Below are 23556 nucleotides of genomic sequence, written 5' to 3'. Positions count from 1 at the left end.
TAACTATAGTATATAGTAATTTAATTAGCATATACCATGCCCATTCCCATCCTCCACATCCCAATTTGTGCCAACCATAAGTGAGAAACCCACATGTCAAGTATAGACCATATTGTGTTCCCTGTGATTATASAAAAGAGCAGAAGCCCTGAACTCTCTGTTCAGAGCCCAGTCCTACCTACCTACAGGTTCTGGAATATTTGCTTGATCTGTTAGTATTTCTCCACTAGGTTTCCTCAAGGAGAAAGCCTCACACTTCTATGTTAAAGATAATAAAACAAAACACTTTATTAAAAATACTACAGTAATGTACACAAAAAAAACGACAGTAAATACTACAGTATACTACTATAGTATATTCAACAAAAAAATACTACATTATTTATATAATAAATACAACAGTATTCACTGACATTTTTTGTCGGACTTCAGTCTGCAAAAACACAGTAAACTACAGACTACAGTAAAGTCTGTAAAAACATTACAGTGAATACTATAGTATTCCTACCAATGGTATTTTTTCATATGGGTAGGCTTCTTCACAGCGCCATGGCAACCACAGAACCACGGATATAAGCATTACCTGACTAATAAGTTTTAAAAATGTTTAAAAAAATAAATACATCAATAAATATCTCATTTTGTGTGTATAGAACCTGTGTATAGAATAACTAATGTACAGTAAATAGATGTAAGGTTTAAACTCACAGCTGAGGTGGCTGTGGCCATAGTGTTGGCGGCGACATTTGCGTCGCTGGCATCCTTAGGGTTGCTCATGGCTCCGTGCTGATCACAAGGTCAGGACAGTATGTTGCGARGCAGTCCTTAGCCCTTTTCACTCTCTTTCTTACTCAACGGAGGACTTTTGGGTAGCATAACCTGCGAAAAGGACAGGAATGGTATTGTTGGRCTTAGTCAAGTGACTATTGGTAAATTGGGTCAAATGTTACGTCAAATCACCCAAATTATCTTTTGGTTAGTGATTTCATTGTGCGTCCTACATGATGATTATACGTCCATAATAACGACATAGGCAACGCCATTTACACATTTAGGGCCACATCACCAGACCAGGAAAAAGTAGGGTAAGATTCAGGGTCTGGGAAAAGTCCTGGCCCTAACCATATCGACAATCCCTTGTGAGTGAACAACAACGGCAAATCACAAAAGCAATCAATTTCTCTACTGTAGCTCTGAGTTTAGCTAAAAGCGGAAGTATTTTTTTTATGAAAACATGGGTGACGGCTTGAAAACACTGAAAACACTGCTAAGAATTGCTGTGTCCTGAAGGGTTCAGAGGAGATTACGATGTACCCACCTTGGCAAGACCACAACATCCAATTTAGGGTGGAAAATCCCTTTTTTTTAATGCACTTTTTTCCAAGCGAGCAAATCAACTCAGCTGGTCAGGCAGTGTCTTGTAACACAGCTGGTGTTACCGAGGTCTATTAGTGGTCACTGGCTTGCTTGCGTGATAAGTAACCTTGCCTGAGACCTGAAGACTTCAATTACATCTCCGAGCTAATGCTTAGCTCAGTGGGCTAACAGCTAAGACTTAGCTCAGTGGGCTAACAGCTAAGACTTAGCTCAGTGGGCTAACAGTGTTCTGGCGGAAAGCCGACCCGGGTGCGAAGCCAGTACGTCACATTGGCGCCAGCCCAATAACACTGACCCAGTCCTGGTAGGTTATGCACTGCTCCTCATCTAATAGAAGTTAGATAACATTCATAAACACCCATAAACAGCTGAGAGCTTCACTGATAGTGGATAGTGTTTGTCTACAGAGAATAACATTTACAGTTATTATGAGTCTGTATTCTTTTTAGAAGCAGTGAGGGTCAGGGTTGAGGGTAAGGGTCGTCAGATTGCTACCTGATATTTAGACAACATACTTAGAGAATATCTTGAAGGATTCCCTTCAATGACATCAGAACATCTGAATGCAGGGCTTGAGAGTCAGGGTTGCCGGATTGTGTTCTGGCTGTGGTCAGATAGTGGGGTTGCCATTAGAACCCGACCGATATCAGTTCACCCTATATTATCAATTCAACCGATATTGATATTCTAGAAATATATATTTTTTTWAAGTTAATCTTATGCTTATCTGAACACTTGTGGCCATTCTCATGATGTCATTTTCACAATGTATGAAATGAACATTTGAAGCATAGTTATTGGACAATTGCTCTTTTGGATGGCAATTTCGGAGAATTCAGTGTGGGAAAATTACACTTTTTCATTTKCCCACTGTAAAACCGTATATCGGCAGATATGTCAGTATTGGTAAGTTGTCCCCCCCAAAATTGGAATCGGTATCAGACCCAAAGAAACATATCGGACGGGCTTTTTGTTGCCATATTGTGTAGGCAGAGTCCACTTGGAAATACCCCTAATCACTAGCCCAAACCTTTTCAGTGAGTGAATTGACATGCTCAGCATTTTCCCTATCATTTTTGTGATTATATGTCAAATATGACCAAGTATTGACAGTATGTTGGTCTCGTTTAACATTTGAAAATAAGGATATGCATTTCTAAATGTATACATTTACATAGAGGCATATTAAAATAAAGACGTTCTCTCTCACTTTCGTGTAATCAAAATGGGACCCTTATCTCCCTCTGATTTCCACYGATGCATCTCAATAGTCTACAGGGTGCTTCCTCTCCTCATCCTCCAGACGTTACATGCACTGAACTGAGAGGACACTACTCTCCCTATGAGTGATAAGGAATATATCCCCAGTCTCGCCACTGCAGGACGAGACTGTCAGTGTGGTTTACATCAACAAGGTCACTGCTGCAATGTCACCGCCTTCGGAAAACACCCAAAGCCCTCCCTCTGATTTCCAGCCACAAACTGAGGAGGAGGAATGGGATGGAGGATGTTCATTAGAGGTATCCTATGACACTTCATGAACTCTTAGAAAAAAAGAACCAAAAAGATTTCTTCGACTGTCCTCATAGGAGAACCCTTTGAATAACTCCTTTTGGTTCCAGGTAGAACCCTTTCAGGTTCCATGTAGAAGAACCCTTTCCACAGAGGGTTCTAAATGGATCCCAAAAGAGTTCTACTTGGAACCAAAAAGGGTTCTACCTGGAACCAAAAGGGTTCTCCTATAGGGACAGCAGCAGAACCCTTTTGGAACCCTTTTTTCTAAGAGTGTGTTTGGGAATGATATGATACTCCTATATTACGCATATGTATGATATGTGATAATCATATTATTATATTTGAGTGGGGGTGGGAATTGTGGATCTACAGTACAGATAGTGCTGAATCGTGTGAGGTCACAGGGGAGTTCATTGGAGATTCATGTTGAGATTTTGTCATCACTCACTACAAAGTGTTGCTTGAGGTATGGTTTCGTCTTTGGTGGTCCATCTTACGGTGAAACTTGTGAAGCTGAAAGCCCTCAAAGGACACAGAAGCGGGCAGACACACACAGACAGACAGATATACATAGGGCACATGTAAGAGAGCAATTAGGGGACCTCATAAATCTCAATATTACTTCCAGATATAGAAGCAGTAGCTGCGTGTGCGTGCGTGCGCATGTCAGTCTCTGATTACGTTGTTGGTTCTTTCAGTTCAACCTTCATTTCATTAAAGTGGAAGAGATCCATCTGATGACTCAATCATGACCCATCTCTCCCTGATATCCAATCGATACTTGTCCTAGGACAAAAACAGTTGGAAGAACACCAAAGAAGAAACACAAGAAGTTCCAGCAGAAAATGCCTTATTAGCTTTCCATATCAATACACAAAGCTTCTAATGTATAATCTGCACAGCAGGGATTATTTACACCTTTTCAAAATCCACTGAAAACAGCTGTTATTTTAGACAGGATCGTGAGGTCACCAAAAAAATGCACTAAGCCTAAAACTACACAAATTACCATACTAGCGTTTACTGAAGTGAAATCTCTGACTACCATTTCCGACTGTATAAAGCCCTAGAGAGCAGACGTCTACACAAAGGGGGACCATGGTTCTCGTTGGTGATGACCCTCTTCCCTAGCACCACACCCCTCGTCGATTCAACGGGCTTAATCATATCAAAGCGCTTAGTGGAAAAACAGCACCAATGACTCGCCAGCCAACGATGAGAAAGGCAAAAGGCATATGTGAGATTACGGTGCCGTACCTACTCTTGCCTTTGTTGTCGTTGTTTTAGTGGTCGGTGGTATGTTAAGGTAAATCTGTGGTGGACCTGCAGGTGGTGGGACGATTATTAAAAGGCTACAAGGTCAGCGTTCGGAAACCCACTAGGGATTACTGGGTTAAAAATGTTTGTGTGAAAAGATTAGTGTGATTGTTAACGTGTGACTCGTGAGCGTATGGCTCGAAGACCTTAACTAATATTGTTTGGTCAGACTTGATAAAAGTTTTGGCACTTTGTCCAAAACGGACCATACGGTTTTGGGAAAGTTATGGGTACTCTAAAGAWATGTGGTAGGCCAGGAGCTACTCTACTGTAGATCTTAGGGCATGAAACGCAAGAGGACGGACCTTCTTCTTTCAGGTCATAGCTATGAYTGCACTGTGTTTTTTCCTTACAGTTCATTTACTTCCTTACTTCACTCTCTTCAAAGTACATACTGTAGTGATCCTCGCTATATGAGCCACGTTGCAATTCCTACCAAGTGGGTTAACCCTATTTGCACTATGCYTAGGGTGTTTGCCTTTCAAGCCAGCAACCTGGGTTCGCATTCCTGTCCTGCCATTTGCTACATTGGTGTCAGAAGTGTGATYGTGCCCGTGAGGCCATCGGAGAGGCGTGCACACGTGAGGGACTTGATATAGAGAATCGTGGGGGGTGATGTAGCGACCTTAACTCAACACCTAGCGACCTCAAGAGGTTTCAGACCTCTTGGTGTAAAGGTGTTGGCTTGACAGTCGCTGCACCCGGGTTTGAGTCCTGGTTGGGACTACCCCCTAAATTAGCTACATTGGTGTCAGAAGTGGGATGGCAACCCTAAGGCCATTGTGTTCGAATGGGGCAGTGTAGCAACCCTCATTATATGAGCCATGTTACAATTCCCACAAAGCGGGTTAACGCTATTGGCGCGATGCATGCTGGCCAATCTGCCCTGCTCTGCCATACAGTACCAGTCAAAAGTTGAGACAGTTACACATTCAAATGTTTCTTTATTTTTACATTTTCTACATTTTATAATAACAGTGAAGACATCAAAACTATGAAATGACTATATGATTCCATATGTGTTATCAAAAAAGTGTGAAACGTATATTTTATATTTCAGATTCTTCAAAGTAGCCACCCTTTGCCTTGATGACAGCTTTGCACACGCTTGGCATTCTCTCAACCAGCTTCATGAGGTAGTCACCTGGAAATCATTTCAATTAACAGGTGTGCCTTGTTAAAAGTTAATTTGTGGAACTTCTTTCGTTCTTAATGCGTTTGAGCCAATCAGTTGTGTTGTGACAAGGTAGGGGTGGTATACAGAATATAGCCCTATTTGGTTAAAGACCAAGTCCAAATTATGTCAAGAACAGCTCAAATAAGATAAGAGAAATTATAATCCATCATTACTTTAAGGCATTAAGGTCAGTCAATGAGGAAAATTTCAAGAACTTTGGAAGTTTCTTCAAGTGCAGTCGCAAAAATCATCAAGCGCTATGATGAAACAGGCTCTCATGAGGACCGCCACAGGAAAGGAAGACCCAGAGTTACCTCTACGGAAGAGGATAAATTCAGAGTTACCAGCCTCAGAAATTGCAGCCCAAATAAATGCTTCACAGAGTCCAAGTAACATCTCAACATCAACTGTTCAGAGGAGACTGCCTGAATCAGGRCTTCGTGGTCAAATTGCTGCAAAGAAACTACTACTAAAGGATGCCAATAATAAGAAGAGACTTGCTTGGGCCAAAAAACATGAGCAATGGACATTAGACTGGTGGAAATCTGTCCTTTGGTCTGATGAGTCCAAATTTGAGATGTTTGGTTCCAACCGCCCTGTCTTTGGGAGACGCAGAGTAGTTTAACAGATGATCTCCGCATGTGTGGTTCCCACCGTGAAGCATGGAGGAGGAGGTGTGATGGTGCTTTGCTGGTGACACTGTCAGTGATTTATTTAGAATTCAAGACACACTTAATCAGCATGGCTACCACAGCATTCTGCAGCGATACYCCATCCCATCTGGTTTGCGCTTAGTGGGACTATCATTTGTTTTTCAACAAGACAATGACCCAAAACACACCTCCAGGCTGTGTAAGGGCTATTTGACCAAGAAGGAGGGTGATGGAGTGCTGCATCAGATGACCTGGCCTCCACAAATCACCCGACCTCAACCCAATTGAGATGGTTTGGGATGAGTTGGACGGCAGAGTGAAGGAAAAGCAGCCAACAAGTGCTCAGCATATGTGGGAACTCCTTCAAGACTGTTGGAAAAGCATTCCAGGTGAAGCTGGTTGAGAGAATGCCAATTGTGCAAAGCTGTCATCAAGGCAAAGGGTGGCTACTTTGTAGAATCTCAAATATATTTTGATTTGTTTGACACTTTTTTGGTTACTACATGATTCCATGTGTGTTATTTCATAATTTTGATGTCTTCACTATTATTCTACAGTGTAGAAAATAGTATAAATAAAGAGCAACCCTTGAATGAGTAGACGTGTCCAAACTTCTGACTGGTACTGTATATCAGCTTGAAGAAAGCAGGTAATGTTGCACTTAAGGGCATTTCCATCTAGAAGGATCCATGGGCACCATCGTAGAGTTCATAGTAGCATGTCAAATTGGGTGTCAAATGAAAGCTAAGAGTCTGGCTATATTTTTGAGAAATTAAGGCATATATGCATTTTTCAGGCTTTGAAAGTCTTAAAAGGTATTATAAATACATCAACAAATAATAATGTTGAAGTTAAGACCCCTGCTAACTAATATCAACAACAATTAGATTTTGTTTTGGATACATGTTTGCCTTCTGTACGTTTAAGAAACACTGCTTTGTGCCTTGTAATTCCGTTACCAAAAACCTACGTATCTGTAAGATATTTTCTAATTACTCTCCCTCATGAGGAGGGAGGATAATGAAAGTTCACAGAAGTAACAAGTAAAGGTAGACCTACCAATTAGTTAGTGTTTTGACTGATATCACGTTTCTTTATGAATTATTACGTGATTATAACTCGTAATCCTGTTACCAAATTAGTAACAGAATTATAGAAGAATCTAATGGGATTAGTGCAATTGAAATGGCTACAATGGGAAATCATAGTAGTGTCCTGTTAGTGTCCTCCCGTCCACTGGCATACTGTTATGTTCAGCTCGTAACTTTCTTTTCTCTTTCTGTCTTCTGGTGGTCAAAGCAAGGCTGTTAAAACAGTCTGGACAAACCCCTCCCTCTCACTCTCTCTGCTGCTCCCTCTCTCTCTTTCCTCTCCAGTTAATGCCACCTCTCCCAGCTCTTACTGACACCTACCATGACACATACCACCTACCCTCTTTCCATTTACCGTAACAAGCATCCTCACACTGAGCACCGATCGTCCATGGACGTTGAAAAGTAGTTGACATTTGGTCAATCCGCCCTGGCCGGACCAAATCTGAACCAATCATAGATGTTTATGTTTCACAAGTTTGGAGAGCACAGTACAGTAGAGAACAGTACAGTACAGTAAAGAAATGTACAGTACTGTACAGTAGAGTTCAGTACAGTACACTAGAGTACTGTATAATGTACTTTATTATACTGGGACCGGTTGCATAAAGCATCTTAAGTACATTTTCCCCTTATCTTTTCCATTAAAATTTCCTTCACTTTAAGTCAGCTGCACAAAACTTTTTGGCGAAGTTCCCACTTAAAATGAAGTGAAAAAGTTAAGGGTGCCCATGAGGTCTCTTAAGTGCTTCATTCAGTATGGATATCAATGTAAACAGCATTTGTGGAGGTGAATGTTGTTTTCCTCTGCCCTGGTTTCAAAAGGAAAACATCCACCAGCTAACTAGCCACTTAGCTAAACATTGGAAGGTGCACAATCCATGGCTATAAAGCTAGCTGGCTAGCTACCTACTCTAAGTTAGCATGCTAGTGCTAGAAAGTAATAAAAACAAGTTCAGAAATAAAGTAACTAAAAGAAACATGATTTGTGATCTTCTGAATCAATTTCTTTCTCCTGTTTTGAATGTAGAAGTTCTATTTTGTGATCTCCCAAAATAAAATGTGATTCAGTCAGTGAATCAGGTCATCTCCATGTTAACCAGAGACTTTCTGCAGTACATGCCTTCAAACTACCTTAAAACCCTTCAATTCTGCTCTTACCTAAGGAAATGTAAGATGGGCTCTATATGCCACACACTTAAACAATTCCCTTAGGTAAGGGGAAATTAGTCCTCATGGCAAACCCTTAAGTGAAACACTGAAGATGTTTTATGCATCTGTACTGAACATATCTACTTTCCTGTGCTGTACTGTTCTGTATTGCACTTTCCTGTGCTGTACTGTTCTGTATTGAACTCGACTGTGCTGTAATGTGATGTCAAAACTTATGAAACAAAGGACGTCTGATTGTTTCAGATTTGGTATGGTCTGGACCAACCAAATGTGGTCTTGTTTGGGGGCGGAGCTCATTACAATAATAGAATAGAATAATACACAAATATGCAAAAGAGGGATATTGCATATTTCTACCTTTGTATACCTATTCAGGATACAAGGATCACCATGAAGAGAATGATATTAATATTTATTTTTATTTATTTCACCTTTATTTAACCACGTAGGCAAGTTGAGAACTAGTTCTCATTTACAATTGCGACCTGGCCAAGATAAAGCAAAGCAGTTCGACACATACAACAACACAGAGTTACACATGGAGTAAAACAAACATACAGTCAATAATACAGTAGAAAAATGAGTCTATATACAATGTGAGCAAATTAGGTAAGATAAGGGAGATAAAGGTAAAAAAAAGGCCATGGTGGCGAAGCGAAGAAATACAATATAGCAAGTAAAACACTGGAATGGTAGATTTGCAGTGGAAGTGCAAAGTAGAGATAGAAATAATGGGGTGCAAAGGAGCAAAATAAATAAATACAGTAGGGGGAGAGGTAGTTGTTTGGGCTAAATTATAGATGGGATATGTACAGGTGCAGTAATCTGTGAGCTGCTCTGACAGCTGGTGCTTAAAGCTAGTGAAGGAGATAAGTGTTTCCAGTTTCAGAGATTTTTGTAGTTCATTCCAGTCATTGGCAGCAGAGAACTGGAAGYAGAGGCGGCCAAAGGAAGAATTGGTTTGGGGGTGACCAGAGAGATATACCTGCTGGAGCGCGTGCTACAGGTGGGTGCTGCTATGGTGACTAGCGAGCTGAGATAAGGGGGGAATTTACCTAGCAGGGTCTTGTAGATGACCTGGAGCCAGTGGGTTTGGCAACGAGTATGAAGCAAGGGCCAGCCAACGAGAGCGTACAGGTCGCAGTGGTGGGTAGTATATGGGGCTTTGGTGACAAAACGGATGGCACTGTGATAGACTGCATCCAATTTATACAGTAGGGTATTGGAGGCTATTTTGTAAATGACATCGCCGAAGTCGAGGATCGGTAGGATGGTCAGTTTTACAAGGTTATGTTTGGCAGCATGAGTGAAGGATGCTTTGTTGCGAAATAGGAAGCCGATTCTAGATTTAACTTTGGATTGGAGATGTTTGATGTGAGTCTGGAAGGAGAGTTTATAGTCTAACCAGACACCTAGGTATTTGTAGTTGTCCAGAGTAGTGATGCTTGACGGGCGAGCAGGTGCGGGCAGTGATCGGTTGAAGAGCATGCATTTAGTTTTACTTGTATTTAAGAGCAATTGGAGGCCACGGAAAGAGAGRTGTATGGCATTGAAGCTCGTCTGGAGGGTTGTTAACACAGTGTCCAAAGAAGGGCCAGAAGTATACAGAATGGTGTCGTCTGCGTAGAGGTGGATCCGAGAATCACCAGCAGCAAGAGCGACATCATTGAGATGTCGGTCCAAGAGAAGAGAGTCGGTCCAAGAATTGAACCCTGTGGCACCCCCATTGAGACTGCCAGAAGCCCAGACAACAGGCCCTCCGATTTGACATACTGAACTCTTTCAGAGAAGTAGTTGGTGAACCAGGCGAGGCAATCATTTGAGAAACCAAGGCTATCGAGTCTGCCGATGAGGATGTGGTGATTGACAGAGTCGAAAGCCTTGGCCAGGTCATTGAATACGGCTGCACAGTATTGTTTCTTATCGATGGCGGTTAAGATACCGTTTAGGACCTTGAGCGTGGCTGAGGTGCACCCATGACCAGCTCTGAAACCAGATTGCATAGCGGAGAAGGTATGTTGGGATTCGAAATGGTCGGTAATCTGTTTGTTGACTTGGCTTTCGAAGACCTTAGAAAGGCAGGGTAGGATATACAGTATATAGGTCTGTAGCAGTTTGGGTCAAGAGTGTCCCCCCCTTTGAAGAGGGGGATGACCGCAGCTGCTTTCCAATCTTTGGGAATCTCAGACGACACGAAAGAGAGGTTGAACAGGCTAGTAATGGGGGTTGCAACAATTTCGGCAGATCATTTTAGAAAGAAAGGGTCCAGATTGTCTAGCCCGGCTGATTTGTAGAGGTCCAGATTTTGCAGCTCTTTCAGAACATCAGCTGACTTGATTTGGGAGAAGGAGACATGGGGAAGGCTTGGGCGAGTTGCTGTGGGGGGTGCAGTGCTGTTGGCCGGGGTAGGGGTAGCCAGGTGGAAAGCATGGCCAGCCGTAGAAAAATGCTTGTTGAAATTCTCAATTATAGTGGATTTATCGGTGGTGACAGTGTTTCCTATCCTCAGTGCAGTGGGCAGCTGGGAGGAGGTGTTCTTACTCTCCATGGACTTTAGTGTCCCAGAACTTTTTTGAGTTTGTGTTGCAGGAAGAAAATTTCTGCTTTGAAAAAGCTAGCCTTTGCTTTTCTAACTGCCTGTGTATATTGGTTTCTAGCTCCCCTGAAAAGTTGCATATCATGGGGGCTGTTCGATGCTAATGCAGAACGCCATAGGATGTTTTTGTGTTGGTTAAGGGCAGTCAGGTCTGGAGAGAACCAAGGGCTATATCTGTTCCTGGTTCTAAATTTCTTGAATGGGGCATGCTTATTTAAGATTGTGAGGAAGGCATTTTATTTAAATAACCAGGCATCCTCTACTGATAGGATGAGATCAATATCCTTCCAGGATACCCCGGGGGATTATATATATATATATATATATATATATATATATTATATAATTATATATCTATAATTATGCATTTCTCTATAGTGCAGCTCAGGGACCCATGGTGTTATTGTAACAGTATAACTTTAAACAGTCCCCTCGCCCCGACACGGGCGCGAACCAGGGACCCTCTGCACACATCAACAACTGACACCCACGAAGCGTCGTTACCCATCGCTCCACAAAAGCCGCGGCCCTTGCAGAGCAAGGGGAAACCCTACTTAAGTCTCAGAGCAAGTGACGTAACTGATTGAAATGCTAGTAGCGCGTACCCGCTAACTAGCTAGCCATTTCACATCCGTTACACTATTCCATTACCGTAAATCCATTACCAGATATAAATCCACTTCACCTACTGTAGTTCAATAACCAAAATTATAAAAAATCAAACTCAAGGTGTGATGTCATAGCTGACACCCCATTCTTTCTGCTGACATCATTGAATCTTAATAAGATATTTAAACGTGATCGCATCTGCACAGTTCTTCCACTAAATCTGTTTTTGTGAAACGTTCTGTGTATATTGTTCATAATAGTCCTTATGCATAGAGTTGTACAGTTTGATAAACTTTGAAATCAATGTTTTTTTYTTTGGCATACAACTCTGAGTCAAAGCGTAATTCCATTATTGTGGAATTGTCCTTAAACTTAGTAAAAGCAAGTAGGTGAATACAACCAATTAATAATGGAGTAAAAAAATGTAAGGGTGATTCGAACACAAAAATGGACAAAACTGTTGTGTGCGAACCCCCTTCTTATTTTTGAACATCAGCTAGTACATCAGCTTATATATTCAACTACCATATATATTTCAGTATGTATGACACCTGAGTAGGCTACATCAGAGAGGTGGAAATGGAAAACTGCTAAATAATTGTTTTTTGCTCTCGTCTCCCCAACTCCTCTCGTTTACCGGTATGACTCAAGGTAACAGAGGACAGTGACTCAGCAGCAAACCACATCTGATATTCACGCACTCTGGGGCAGACGATCGGATTGTGAGCCCTGATGTAAAATGGCCTAAATATGGGTGCAACAAAGACACGCAACATTTCCTTCAATGGATTGAAAAGCATAACTGCTTTGATGGTTGCAGATAAGGACCACTCTCAGAAAGTATCTTGGGGCTTTAATTTCATTCATTCAAAGCGTTTCCCTGGTCTACACCATTTCCCATCCCTGTCCTGTCAAAATAGAGTTTTCATTAGCGTCTGCAACCACTAGTGCGTGTGGAATAAAGGTCATGACCTCATAAGGTCTGCAGTACACGTCATTCCCACCATCTTGGGTAATTGACAATGCCTAGTTTGGTCAAAGTTGATCAGAACTAGCTGACCGGCCTGGCGTGCCCTCTAGATTTACTTGGACAGCGCACCAAATGGCATCCTATTCCCTATATAGTGCACTACTTTTGACGAGGGCTCACACTTCTCTGGTCAAAAGTAGTGCATTATATAGGGAATAGGATGCCATTTGGGACACATATCGGTGTGGACATGCCATGCCTTGGCCAAAAACAAAAGCAGGTGCGAACACACACGTACAGTGCTGTAGTTGCTATGCCCCTCCATTGACTTTCAGCTTGGCTGAGCACTCAGTGATGGAAAGAATGCKGAAACATCATGAGCCACTTATGCCACTTGGAACAGCCAGTGACTGCACCAGCTGCATACGTCCAGTACTGAACAGTGGCTGGAGAAGTAAATTATTGCCTGCTGGCAAAGTTGCTAACTAGCAGCACCAAGGTTGTATTATTATGGTTATGCAATGCAGTGTTCTTTTTGACTATTAGGGACCCACGAGAGCAGCAAGACACTAGACATGCCAAGGTAAACAAATTGTCATGATAAGGTAGAGACACATAAAGACCCATGGGRTATTCCTCTACCACCAATTTTGCAACAACGTTTCGATCCAAGATGGATCTTCATCAGGGCCCGTATTAAGTAAATCTTGCCGTTATAGAATATGCTTAAAATTAGATTTTTGGTTCGTCCGACTTAGGCCCGTATTCTTAAAGTGTCTCAGAGTAGAAGTTGGCTTTTTAGATCATAACTAAATGAACGGGGGACCTGATCCTAGATCAGCACTCCTACTCTAAGACGCTTTGGGAATACGGGCCTAGGTCACACACACACAAATCTAAGTTTAAGCATATTCTATAACGGCAAGATTAACTTTGTAAAATAAGAGTTTGGTCTCCAAAGATTAGAGGCTAGTACAGACACTCCATAGACTAAAGAAAATGAAAATAAGCGAATAATTATGATCCGTTAACTTGTCATTATCATTCATAAAGATTTCCCTTTGCTTCACAAAGCGGCAACGTTGATCTCTCCAAAATAGTGGATGTCATGAGTCAGATACCATCTCCTAACTCAAGACCTTATCATTCCTCTCTTCTCAAAGAATGAGAGAAAAATAAAAGGGAAAGGGGGGGAAATGTATTGAAAAGAAAGAGACAGGAAGTGCCTCACAAGGCAAATCCTACATTGAAAGATCAGGACATATTGAAAGCTGCAAAAGAACGTGATTTTTCATCGCCCCCCTTCGGTACATGTTGTGTTCACAGCTGTATAGTAGTGACCTGCTGAGTGAGTAGTGACGCAGACTCAAGTTACTCAGCTAGTGCTCATAGGCACAAAATGGAGAGAAATCTGTTTTACCATCCAACAGGAAACAGTCATAAAAAAAAGTCAGTACCACTTGCCATTTTTTCTTCTGCTTTCACGTCACTCAACAGATAGGAATCCACAACCCCCCTTCCTCACACACACACACACACACACAGTGGTAAGACAAAACTAACAAAACCTCCTCTGTGTCGCGCTGCAGTGTGTGACATGATAACATTACAACCGCTTCTTAGAGGCTTCCGTTTACAAAGGAGAGTGGATATTTCTTCTTCACAAGGGACACCGAAACCCAAACTGAGAAAGACAGCAGAGTTTAAGGGAGAGGAGCTAGAAGAGGCAACACATACTTTGAAATAATTTAAGTGGATGCTCTTATACAATGGATGCTCTTATCCCCGCAACTCTCCCAGTAAGTGTAGGTAGTACTACAGCAAGGAGTCTCAACCGCAGCATAACAATGAGCATAACTGGCGCGAATCCCCACTAGACAGTGCTACTGTATAATGTACACCACTTCAAAAGACAAAGAGTATAAAGTGAGTTAAGTCTGAACGGTGTGTCTATGAGTTCGCAGCAGACGACATGACCAAGGTGTGTGAGAGAGAGTGACAGAGCTTACCTCAGCGTGCTCACTGCAGAGAGCTTCCAGCAACAGCAAACATCGTAGTGACAGAGTCAAATCCCACTGAATTCAGAAAGGCAGTGAGAGGAGAGAACACCGAGAAGAGGGAGTGTGTGCATCTGTTTGTGAYAGAGAGGGAGAGAGCGTGTGTGTAAGGGATGAAGAGAGAGGCAGCGCAAAAGAGAGTGGGGGAGATTGTGGTTAGTGCTGTATTCTTGTCTTGTCTCTGCACTTCCCCTAACACACGACACGCACACACTCGCCCTGACAAACGCACACTCTACACTCGCAACCATTGAGCACCAACTAATGTTTTAAACCCTCCCCCAAATTCCATCCCCTCTCGGTTAGTCTTTCTCCTCTAGCCCTCTGACAAGCATGTGACCGTGGGAGATGACTCGACAATAAGGGACACACACACAGACTCACTCAATGTTAAACACAGTGTGAAACATGACACATTGACACATGCCGAAAGACATTTGCATACACACACTGTCTACAGCAGCTATTTCAAATCTCACAATGACCTACGTTTGAAAATGCGGACAAGGTTATACAGTACCAGTCAAAAGTTTGGACACGCCTACTCATTCAAGGGTTGTTCTTTATTTTTACTATTTTCTACATTGTAGAATAATAGTGAAGACTTCAAAACTATGAAATAACACATGGAATCATGTGGTAACCTAAAAAGTGTTAAACAAATCAAAATATATTTTAGATTTGAGATTCTTCAAAGTAGCCACCCTTTGCTATGATGACAGCTTTGCACACTCTTGGCATTCTCTCAACCAGATTCACCTGTAATGCTTTTCCAACAGTCTTAAAGGAGTTATATGCTGAGCACTTGTTGGCTGCTTTTCCTTCACTCTGCGYTCCAACTCATCCCAAACCATCTCAATTGGGTTGAGGTCGGGGGATTTTGGAGGCCAGGTCATCTGATGCAGCACTCCATCACCCTCCTTCTTGGTCAAATAGCCCTTACACAGCCTGGAGGTGTGTTTTGGGTCATTGTCCTGTTGAAAAACAAATGATAGTCCCACTAAGCGCAAACCAGATGGGATGGCGTATCGCTGCAGAATGCTGTGGTAGCCATGCTGGTTAAGTGTGCCTTGAATTCTAAATAAATCACTGACAGTGTCACCAGCAAAGCAGCCCCACACCATCACACCTCCTCCTCCATGCTTCACGGTGGGAACTACATATCCAGAGATCATCCATTCACCAGCTCTGCGTATCACAAAGACAAAGCGGTTGGAACCAAAAATCTCAACTTTGGACTCATCAGACCAAAGGACAGATTTCCCCTGGTCTAATGTCCATTGCTCATGTTTCTTGGACCAAGCAAGTCTCTTCTTATTATTGGTGTGGTTTCTTTGCAGCAATTCGACTATGAACGCCTGATTCACGCAGTCTCCTCTGAACAGTTGATGTTGAGATATGTCTATTACTAGAACTTTGTGAAGCATTTAATTGGGCTGCATTTTCTGAGGCTGGTAACTCTGATGAACATATCCTTGGCAGCAGGGGTAACTCTGGGTCTTTCTTACCTGTGGCGGTCTTCATGAGAGCCTGTTTCATCATAGCGCTTGATGGTTTTTGCGACTGCACTTYAAGAAACTTTCAAAGTTCTTGAAATGTTCTGCATTGACTGACCTTTATGTCTTAAAATAATGATGGACTGTTGTTTCCAATTGCTTTTTTTAGCTATTCTTGCCATAATATGGACTTGGTCTTTAACCAAATAGGGCTATCTTCTGTATACCATCCCTACCTTGTCACAACACAATTGATTGGCTATAAAGGCATTAAGAATAAAATAAATTCCACAAATGAACTTTTAACAAGGCACACCTGTTAATGTAAATGCATTCCAGGTGAATACCTCATGAAGCTGGTTGAGAGAATGCCAAGTGTGCAAAGCTGTCATCAAGGCAAAGGGTGGCTACTTTGAAGAATCTCAAATATAAAATATATTTAGATTTGTTTAACACTGTTTTGGTTACTACATAATTTCATTTGTGTTATTTCATAGCTATTTCATTATTCTACCCTGTAGAAAATTACTTCAACTAACCTAGAGAGAGAGGTGTGTAGGTGTGTCCAAACTTTTGACTGGTACTGTATATGGATTGTAGATACWGATTCTATCCCACTAGAAACCAGATTGAGATGCGTAAAGGCTATGTGTACAGTGAAAAATAAGTTATTTGAAATAGTAAAAACTATTGATTAGAGGTTAAACAAAATTCAAACATCCATGTATTCAGATACCAGGTGAGTCAGCTGGGACAAGCAATCATTTTTTTTYTTTTTTATAATTACATACAAGAAACAGTAGGTCACTGAAAAGGATGACAGCCAGGAAAATCAAACATCTAGCTAAAAAATATCAAACCAAATGAAAACGTATTTGTCACATGCGCCGAATACAAGTGTAGACTTTACCGTGACGTGCTTACTTACAAGCCCTTAACCAACAGTGCAGTTCAAGAAAGAGTTAAGAAAATATTTACCAAATACTACTAAAGTAAGAAGAAAAAAAAAAGTAACACAATYAAATGACAATAATGAGGCTATATACAGGGGGTACCACTACCGAGTCTATGTGCGGGGGTACAGGTTAGTCTAAGTAATTTGTACATGTAAGTAGGGGTGAAGTGGCTATTTATAGATAATAAACAGCGAGTACAGGGGGGGTCAATGTAAATAGTCCGGTGGCCATTTGATTAATTGTTCAGCAGTCTTATGGTTTGGGGGTAGAAGCTGTTAAGGAGCCTTTTGCTCCTCCAGTACGCCTTGCCGTGCAGTAGTCCAGGATCCAGTTGCAGAGGAGGGTGATAATTCCAAAGTGCTTAGCTAGTGATGAGCTTTGTGGGCACTATGGTGTTGAACGCGAGCTGTAGTCAATGAAAAGCATTGCACACATACAGTAGGTGTTCTTTTGTCCAGGTGGGAAAGGGCAGAGTGTACTGCGATTGAGATTGCGTCACCTGTGGATCTGTTGGGCGGTATGCGAATTGGAGTGGGTCTAGGGTATCCGGGATGACGCTGTTGATGGAGCCATAAACCAGCCTTTCAAAGCACTTGATGGCTACCGACGGAGCGCTAAGGGGCGGTAATCATTTAGGAAGGTTACCTTCGCTTCCTTGGGCACAAGGACTATGGTGGTCTGCTTGAAACTGTACAGTTGAAGTCGTAAGTTTACATACACTTAGGTTGGAGTCATTAAAACTCGTTTTTCAACCACTCCACAAATGTCTTGTTAACAAACTATAGTTTTGGCAAGTCGGTTAGGACATCTACTTTGTGCATGACACAAGTTATTTTTCCAACAATTGTTTTACAGACAGATTATTTAACTGTATCACAATTCCAGTGGGTCAGAAGTTTAAATATACTAATTGACTGTGCCTTTAAACAGCTTGGAAAATTCCAGAAAATGATGTCATGGCTTTAGAAGCTTTGATAGGCTAATTGACATCATTTGAGTCAATTGGAGGTGTACCTGTAGATGTATTTCAAGGCCTACCTTCAAACTCAGTGCCTCTTTGCTTGACATCATGGGGAAATCAAAAGAAATCAGCCAAGACCTCAGAAAGAAATTGTAGACCTCCACAAGTCTGGTTCAACCTTGGGAGCAATTTCCAAATGCCTGAAGTACCACGTTCATCTGTACAAACAATAGTATGAAAGTATACACCATTAGACCACGCAGCCGTCATACCGCTCAGGAAGGAGACGGGTTCTGTCTCCTAGAGATGAATGTACTTTGGTGCGAAAAGTGGCAAATCAATCCAGAACAACAGCAAAGGATTTTGTGAAGATTCTGGAGGAAACTGGTACAAAAGTATCTATATCCCCAGTAAAACGAGTCCTATATCGACATAACCTGAAAGTCCGCTCAGCAAGGAAGAAGCCACTGCTCCAAAACCACCAGAAAAAACTGACTACGGTTTGCAACTGCACATGGGGACAAAGATTGTCATTTTTGGAGAAATGTCCTTGGTCTGACCATCGTTACGTTTGGAGGAAAATGGGGGTGGCAGCATCATTTTGTGGGGGTGCTTTGCTGCAGGAGGACTGGTGCACTTCACAAAATAATGGCATCATGAGGAAGGGAAATTATGTGGATATATTGAAGCAACATATCAAGGCATCAGTCAGGTAGTTAAAGCTGGTCGCAAATGGGGGTCTTCCAAATGGACAATGGCCCCAAGCATACTTCCAAAGTTGTAGCAAAATGGCTTAAGACAACAAAGTCAAGGTATTGGAGTGGCCATCACAAGCCCTGACCTCAATCCTATAGAACATTTGTGGCAGAACTGAAAAAGCGTGTGCGAGGAAGGAGGCCTAGAAAACTGACTCAGTTACACCAGCTCTGTCACGAGGAATGGGCCAAAATCACCCAACTTATCGTGGGAAGCTTGAGGAAGACTACCCGAAATGTTTGACCCAAGTTACACTCAATTAGCATTGCCTTTAAATTGTTTATGTAAACTTCTGACCCACTGGAATGTGATGAAAGAAATAAAAGCTGATATAAATCATTCTCTCTGACATTTCACATTCTTAAAATAAAGTGGTGATCCTAACTGACCGAAGACGGGGCATTTTTACTAGGATTAAATATCAGGAATTGTAAAAAAAAATTACAAAAAGAAGAGTTTAAATGTATTTGGCTAAGGTGTATGTAAACTTCTGACTTCAACTGTAGGTATTACAGACTCGGTCAGGGAGAGGTTGAAAATGTCAGTGAAGACACTTGCCAGTTGGTCCATGCATGCTTTGAGTACACGTCATGGTAATCCATCTGGCCCGTGGCTTGTGAATGTTGACCTGTTTAAAGGTCTTGCTCATATCGGCTACCGAGAGCATTATTTAACATTTAACATTTTAGTCATTTAGCAGACGCTCTTATCCAGAGCGACTTACAGTAGAGTGCATACATTTTATTACATTTTTTTTTTTTACATACTGAGACAAGGATATCCCTACCGGCCAAGAGCAGACGCTCTTATCCAGAGCGACTTACAGTAGAGTGCATACATTTTATTACATTTTTTTTTATACAGATGGAGTGTTTTCTTCTGCAGTACCCTCTGGCCATTACACCCCCATGTTCCCTTTAGGAGTGCTGCAGCAACCTATCAATACTTTAAAAACAGCATAGACAGTGACTCATAAACAGCATAAATTGAGTACTCAGCCGTCGATAATACATGGTGTCCACCGTGTGACTGTTGCGTATTGAGAAGGGCTTCCAGGCGAAGACTTGCAGGGCGGCGACACACATGGCACCACACACACCAGGTAGAACATGGTGGTGTGGAGGGCCTCAAAGTCACTGGGGTTTGCATCCCTCCCAGCGTCCTTCAGGTTCTCATAGCCAAACTGGTTTAGGATGGAGACCACCAGCATAGGAGCAGTGACTGGGCTGGTTTAGTGAACAGAGCATTGTCCCAAACACCATGGAGGAGAGGGGGGAGCTGCGCTTGTGTCTCTGAAGATCTGAGTCGATAATGTCAGCCAGAGGCAGGTTAAACAGACTGAAGGCTGCCTGGACAAGGACCATGTTAGCGGTCAGGAGAATGCCAGGATGTAGATGTGATGTGGCCCCAGCACCAGCATGACGGCAGCCATGCCAGCTTCCACGTAGAAGGTGAGCAGGATGATCTTGTAGTAGCCTAGGTCGTGGAGCAATACAGGATTAATGACAGCACAACCAACTGAGGACAGATGAATCCAGCCCCATACACGAAGCTCTTGGCCAGTGACGGAAGGCACGTTGGGGGGTATCAGATGCTCCGCGAAGATCATAGTGAAGTTATTACAGAATGCCACCATGAAGACCTGAAAGAAGTTCATGAGCACAAAGAGCTGGAAGTCCCTATTGGTCAGGATCTGCAAGGTCATAGAGGTCACCAAGAGGAAGGAAAGAGTTGATTGGCCAGAACCTTGGTAGTTTGACCCCGGTGCTGACCCTTTGGTGTCAAAGCGGCTCTCGCTGTGTAGGCCTGTGTAGATCATGCAGCCACAAGCCAGAACGGCCACCAGGACAGTGAAGCCCTGGAAGGATGGGAAGTCATCCATGTTCTGGAGAGGAGGCCGCAGAATAGAACACTGGAGAGAACCTATAAGTGACGCCACACTGGTTGCCTATTTTGATGAGTCTCAGCCTGCTCTGGTGGTGGCCTGATATCTCTGCAAAGAGGGCGCACTGCGCCAGCAACACAAACGTCAGCATCCCGTCGAACGCACACAACGCCACCATCAGGTGGACGCCGCTCATCCAGTCGCCGGGGCGTACTCTTGCCATGGAAACCAGGCGAGCAGGAAGGCGATTGCGTAGAAGGGAGCACCATACAGGATGGAAGACGACGTTGAGAGAGCAGCACGGTACGCGGGAGTTATCCTGCAGGTAGCCGAACAGAGGGTCGTTCACTGCCGTTCCACACCATGTACACCACTTGTGACTGATGGAAAGCTCCCGATATCTTGTATTTGTTGAGGAACAGCTTGACATAGTAGAAGCTGAATATGCTGTTCATCATGCCTGCTCCCAGCGTGGTCATGGAGTAAGCCACGGAGGCGGGATGAGCCCCCAGACTCGCCAGGTGCCTCAGGATGTTCAGGCCGCCGAAGGTGCGAACWCCTGCGGCTGGTTTCTCCACGGTCATGCCTGGTGGTGGTTTAATTTCTCCAGGCTACTCACTTTGATCTAATTACCACAGATTTGCAAAGTGAGTCGAGTGTCACTTGAGCAAAAGGTGAGTTTATAGAAACGGAGTTCACAGCTATTCATATTCCATGGCAAAAGTGCTGCAGTCGCGCYCAGGATTTCTACTATTTCGGCTTGGTCAGCAAACAGACTTTACAAATACTAATTAAGATAACCTCACTGACGAATACACAATCACAACTATYTGTTAATATAAAATAATAACATTATGCTCCTCTCCTCGCTTGCAGCTATCAAACCCGTTTCTGTAAATGCGGAAATATTATAACACAGTTGTCCAGAACAGCTGGTGCTCTATTGCATGCTTCAGTGTTGCTTGCCTCAAAGCTTGCATAAATCGCATTTAGCTCGTTTGGTAGGCTCGCGTCACTGGGAAGCTCGCGTCTGGGTTTCCCTTTGTAGTCTGTAATAGTTTTCAAGCCCTGCCACATCCGACGAGCATCAGAGCCGGTGTAGAAGGATTTAATCTTAATCCTGTATTGACGCTTTGCTTGTTTGATGGTTTGTCTGAGGGCATAGCGGGATTTCTTATAAGCGTCCGGATTAGTGTCCCGCTCCTTGAAAGCGGCAGCTCCAGCCTTTAGCTCGATGCGGATGTTACCTGTAATCCATGGCTTCTGGTTGGGATATGTATGTACGATCACTGTGGGGATGACGTCGTCGATGCGCTTATTGATGAAGCCGATGACTGAGGTGGTATACTCCTCAATGCCATTGGATGAATCCATYGAACATATTCCAGTCTGTGCTAGCAAAACAGTCCTGTAGCATAGCATCCGCGTCATCTGACCACTTCCATATTGAGCGAGTCACTGGTACTTCCTGCTTTAGTTTTTGCTTGTAAGCAGGAATCAGGAGGATCAGTTTGATTCTGTGATGGAAAATGTTATTTTGGTGCTTTTCTATTTACCAATTTTTATGTTCTATGTTTGTGCTTTCTATAAACCAATTTCTGTGTTCATGCAAGTGACCGATTGAACAAATCCTCACTATCAGTGTCTGCAATTTGGCAGTACACCCATATCCTTTTTTAGAGAAAGTGATCTCAGGTTGGAGAGAAGAAGCCTCGTGAGGTATTGGTCTGTCACATGCATGAACCAGTATTGGTCTGTCACATGAATGAAGCAAGTGTTAATGATTAATCAATTATGAATAAGCTAAATCATGCAAATATGACTCGTCTGCAGTATATAAGATAATTAAATGGAACTGCCTCGTTAGAACTTCTGACAAACGTTCACTATGGCGCCTTAAGTTTGTTGGAACCTCTCCAGCGTGCTGATAATAAACAATGATTCATTTAAGATTGACTTTGAGTGTCCCTTGTGGTAATTTCCAAGACCTGGTGTAGAATTTCCACGACAATTTATTTTTAATGATGTTAAGTGTGTTGTGACCCAACACTTTAGATAGATCTGACTTGACTTTACTCAGTATGACATTGACATAAGATATCAACTCACATATGACAGGCCTATTTTTTCATTGATTGGAAACACTGCTGTCATCACAGACCATACCATATACAGTGCCTTGCAAACGTATTCAGACCTGTGGTGTAAATTCTAACCAAGAGGGAGAGACTCTGTTATTTCTTCAAACAATCAATCTTTATTATCGATTAACAATTGCAATAATGGATTTGGTCAACGACCACCCGAACCTGATCGCTGAGAACCCAACAAGCAGATTTGGGCTACAGCTCTTTATAGCAAAGTACATCCTCCTGAATGTTCATGACAGAATTATACAAAAGGTACATTGTGCTATCAAACAGGCAACAAGACTTACATTCCGCCAGGTTTCTGTCTCTAGGTCATTTACTGCTTGTTTATACAGAGTTATCTTCTCAGGTTCGCACTCCTTAACACACAGATACTAATGCAACAAGTCCAGTGTTCATCTGCATGTGAGAGAGAAACTGGAGGGAGGGTTCACCTGGCCCTGGCAGGCCAGCATTTCACAGACACTAATCATTCACTGGAATGCTATATGCTATAGGTTCTATCACCAAGCCATCATAAATCAATTGCCAGCATTAAGCCCCAGAGGCCCAACTCAGTCACACAGACACAGATGAGAGAGCACTCATCAAAGTTATTCGATGCATAAACAGTATTATAACATCATCTTGTAATTTCCTACCATAGACCCCTTGGATTTTTCACATTTTATTGTGTTACAAAGTGGGATTCAAATTGATTTAATTGTAAATTTCTTTGTCAACTATCTACACAAAATACTCTAATGTCAAAGTGGAAGTACAATTTTAGCATTTTTTTAATGATTAATAAAAATGTAATAACTAAAATAGTCGCTGC

The 23556-nt window shown here is 42.4% G+C and overlaps 1 protein-coding gene and 1 pseudogene across 2 annotated transcripts in view; both read right to left on the bottom strand.

Annotated features, from left to right (window-relative positions):
* Window positions 1–14791, bottom strand: part of LOC111956791 (anion exchange protein 2-like) — a 62434-nt gene extending 47643 nt beyond the window's left edge. The window contains exons 1-2 of one of the 2 annotated variants that reach the window (XM_023977411.2): window positions 14488–14791; window positions 709–879 (exon numbers count right to left, since the gene is read on the bottom strand). In XM_023977411.2, coding sequence (XP_023833179.1) covers window positions 709–777 — 69 coding nt within the window. In that variant the 5' untranslated portion in view covers window positions 778–879; window positions 14488–14791. The remainder of the gene's footprint in view (window positions 1–708; window positions 880–14487) is intronic. The other variant, XM_023977412.2, reaches the window with a different exon arrangement.
* Window positions 14792–19387: 4596 nt separating this feature from the next.
* LOC111957242 (transmembrane protein 180-like) lies at window positions 19388–21491 on the bottom strand (annotated as a pseudogene).
* Window positions 21492–23556: the final 2065 nt, after the last annotated feature.

The sequence above is a fragment of the Salvelinus sp. IW2-2015 genome, linkage group LG32 (assembly GCF_002910315.2).
Source record: "Salvelinus sp. IW2-2015 linkage group LG32, ASM291031v2, whole genome shotgun sequence".
NCBI classification, from domain to species: domain Eukaryota; kingdom Metazoa; phylum Chordata; class Actinopteri; order Salmoniformes; family Salmonidae; genus Salvelinus; species Salvelinus sp. IW2-2015.
The sequence above is the reverse complement of the archived record's forward strand: the minus strand, read 5'-3'. Positions and strand labels throughout refer to the sequence as shown.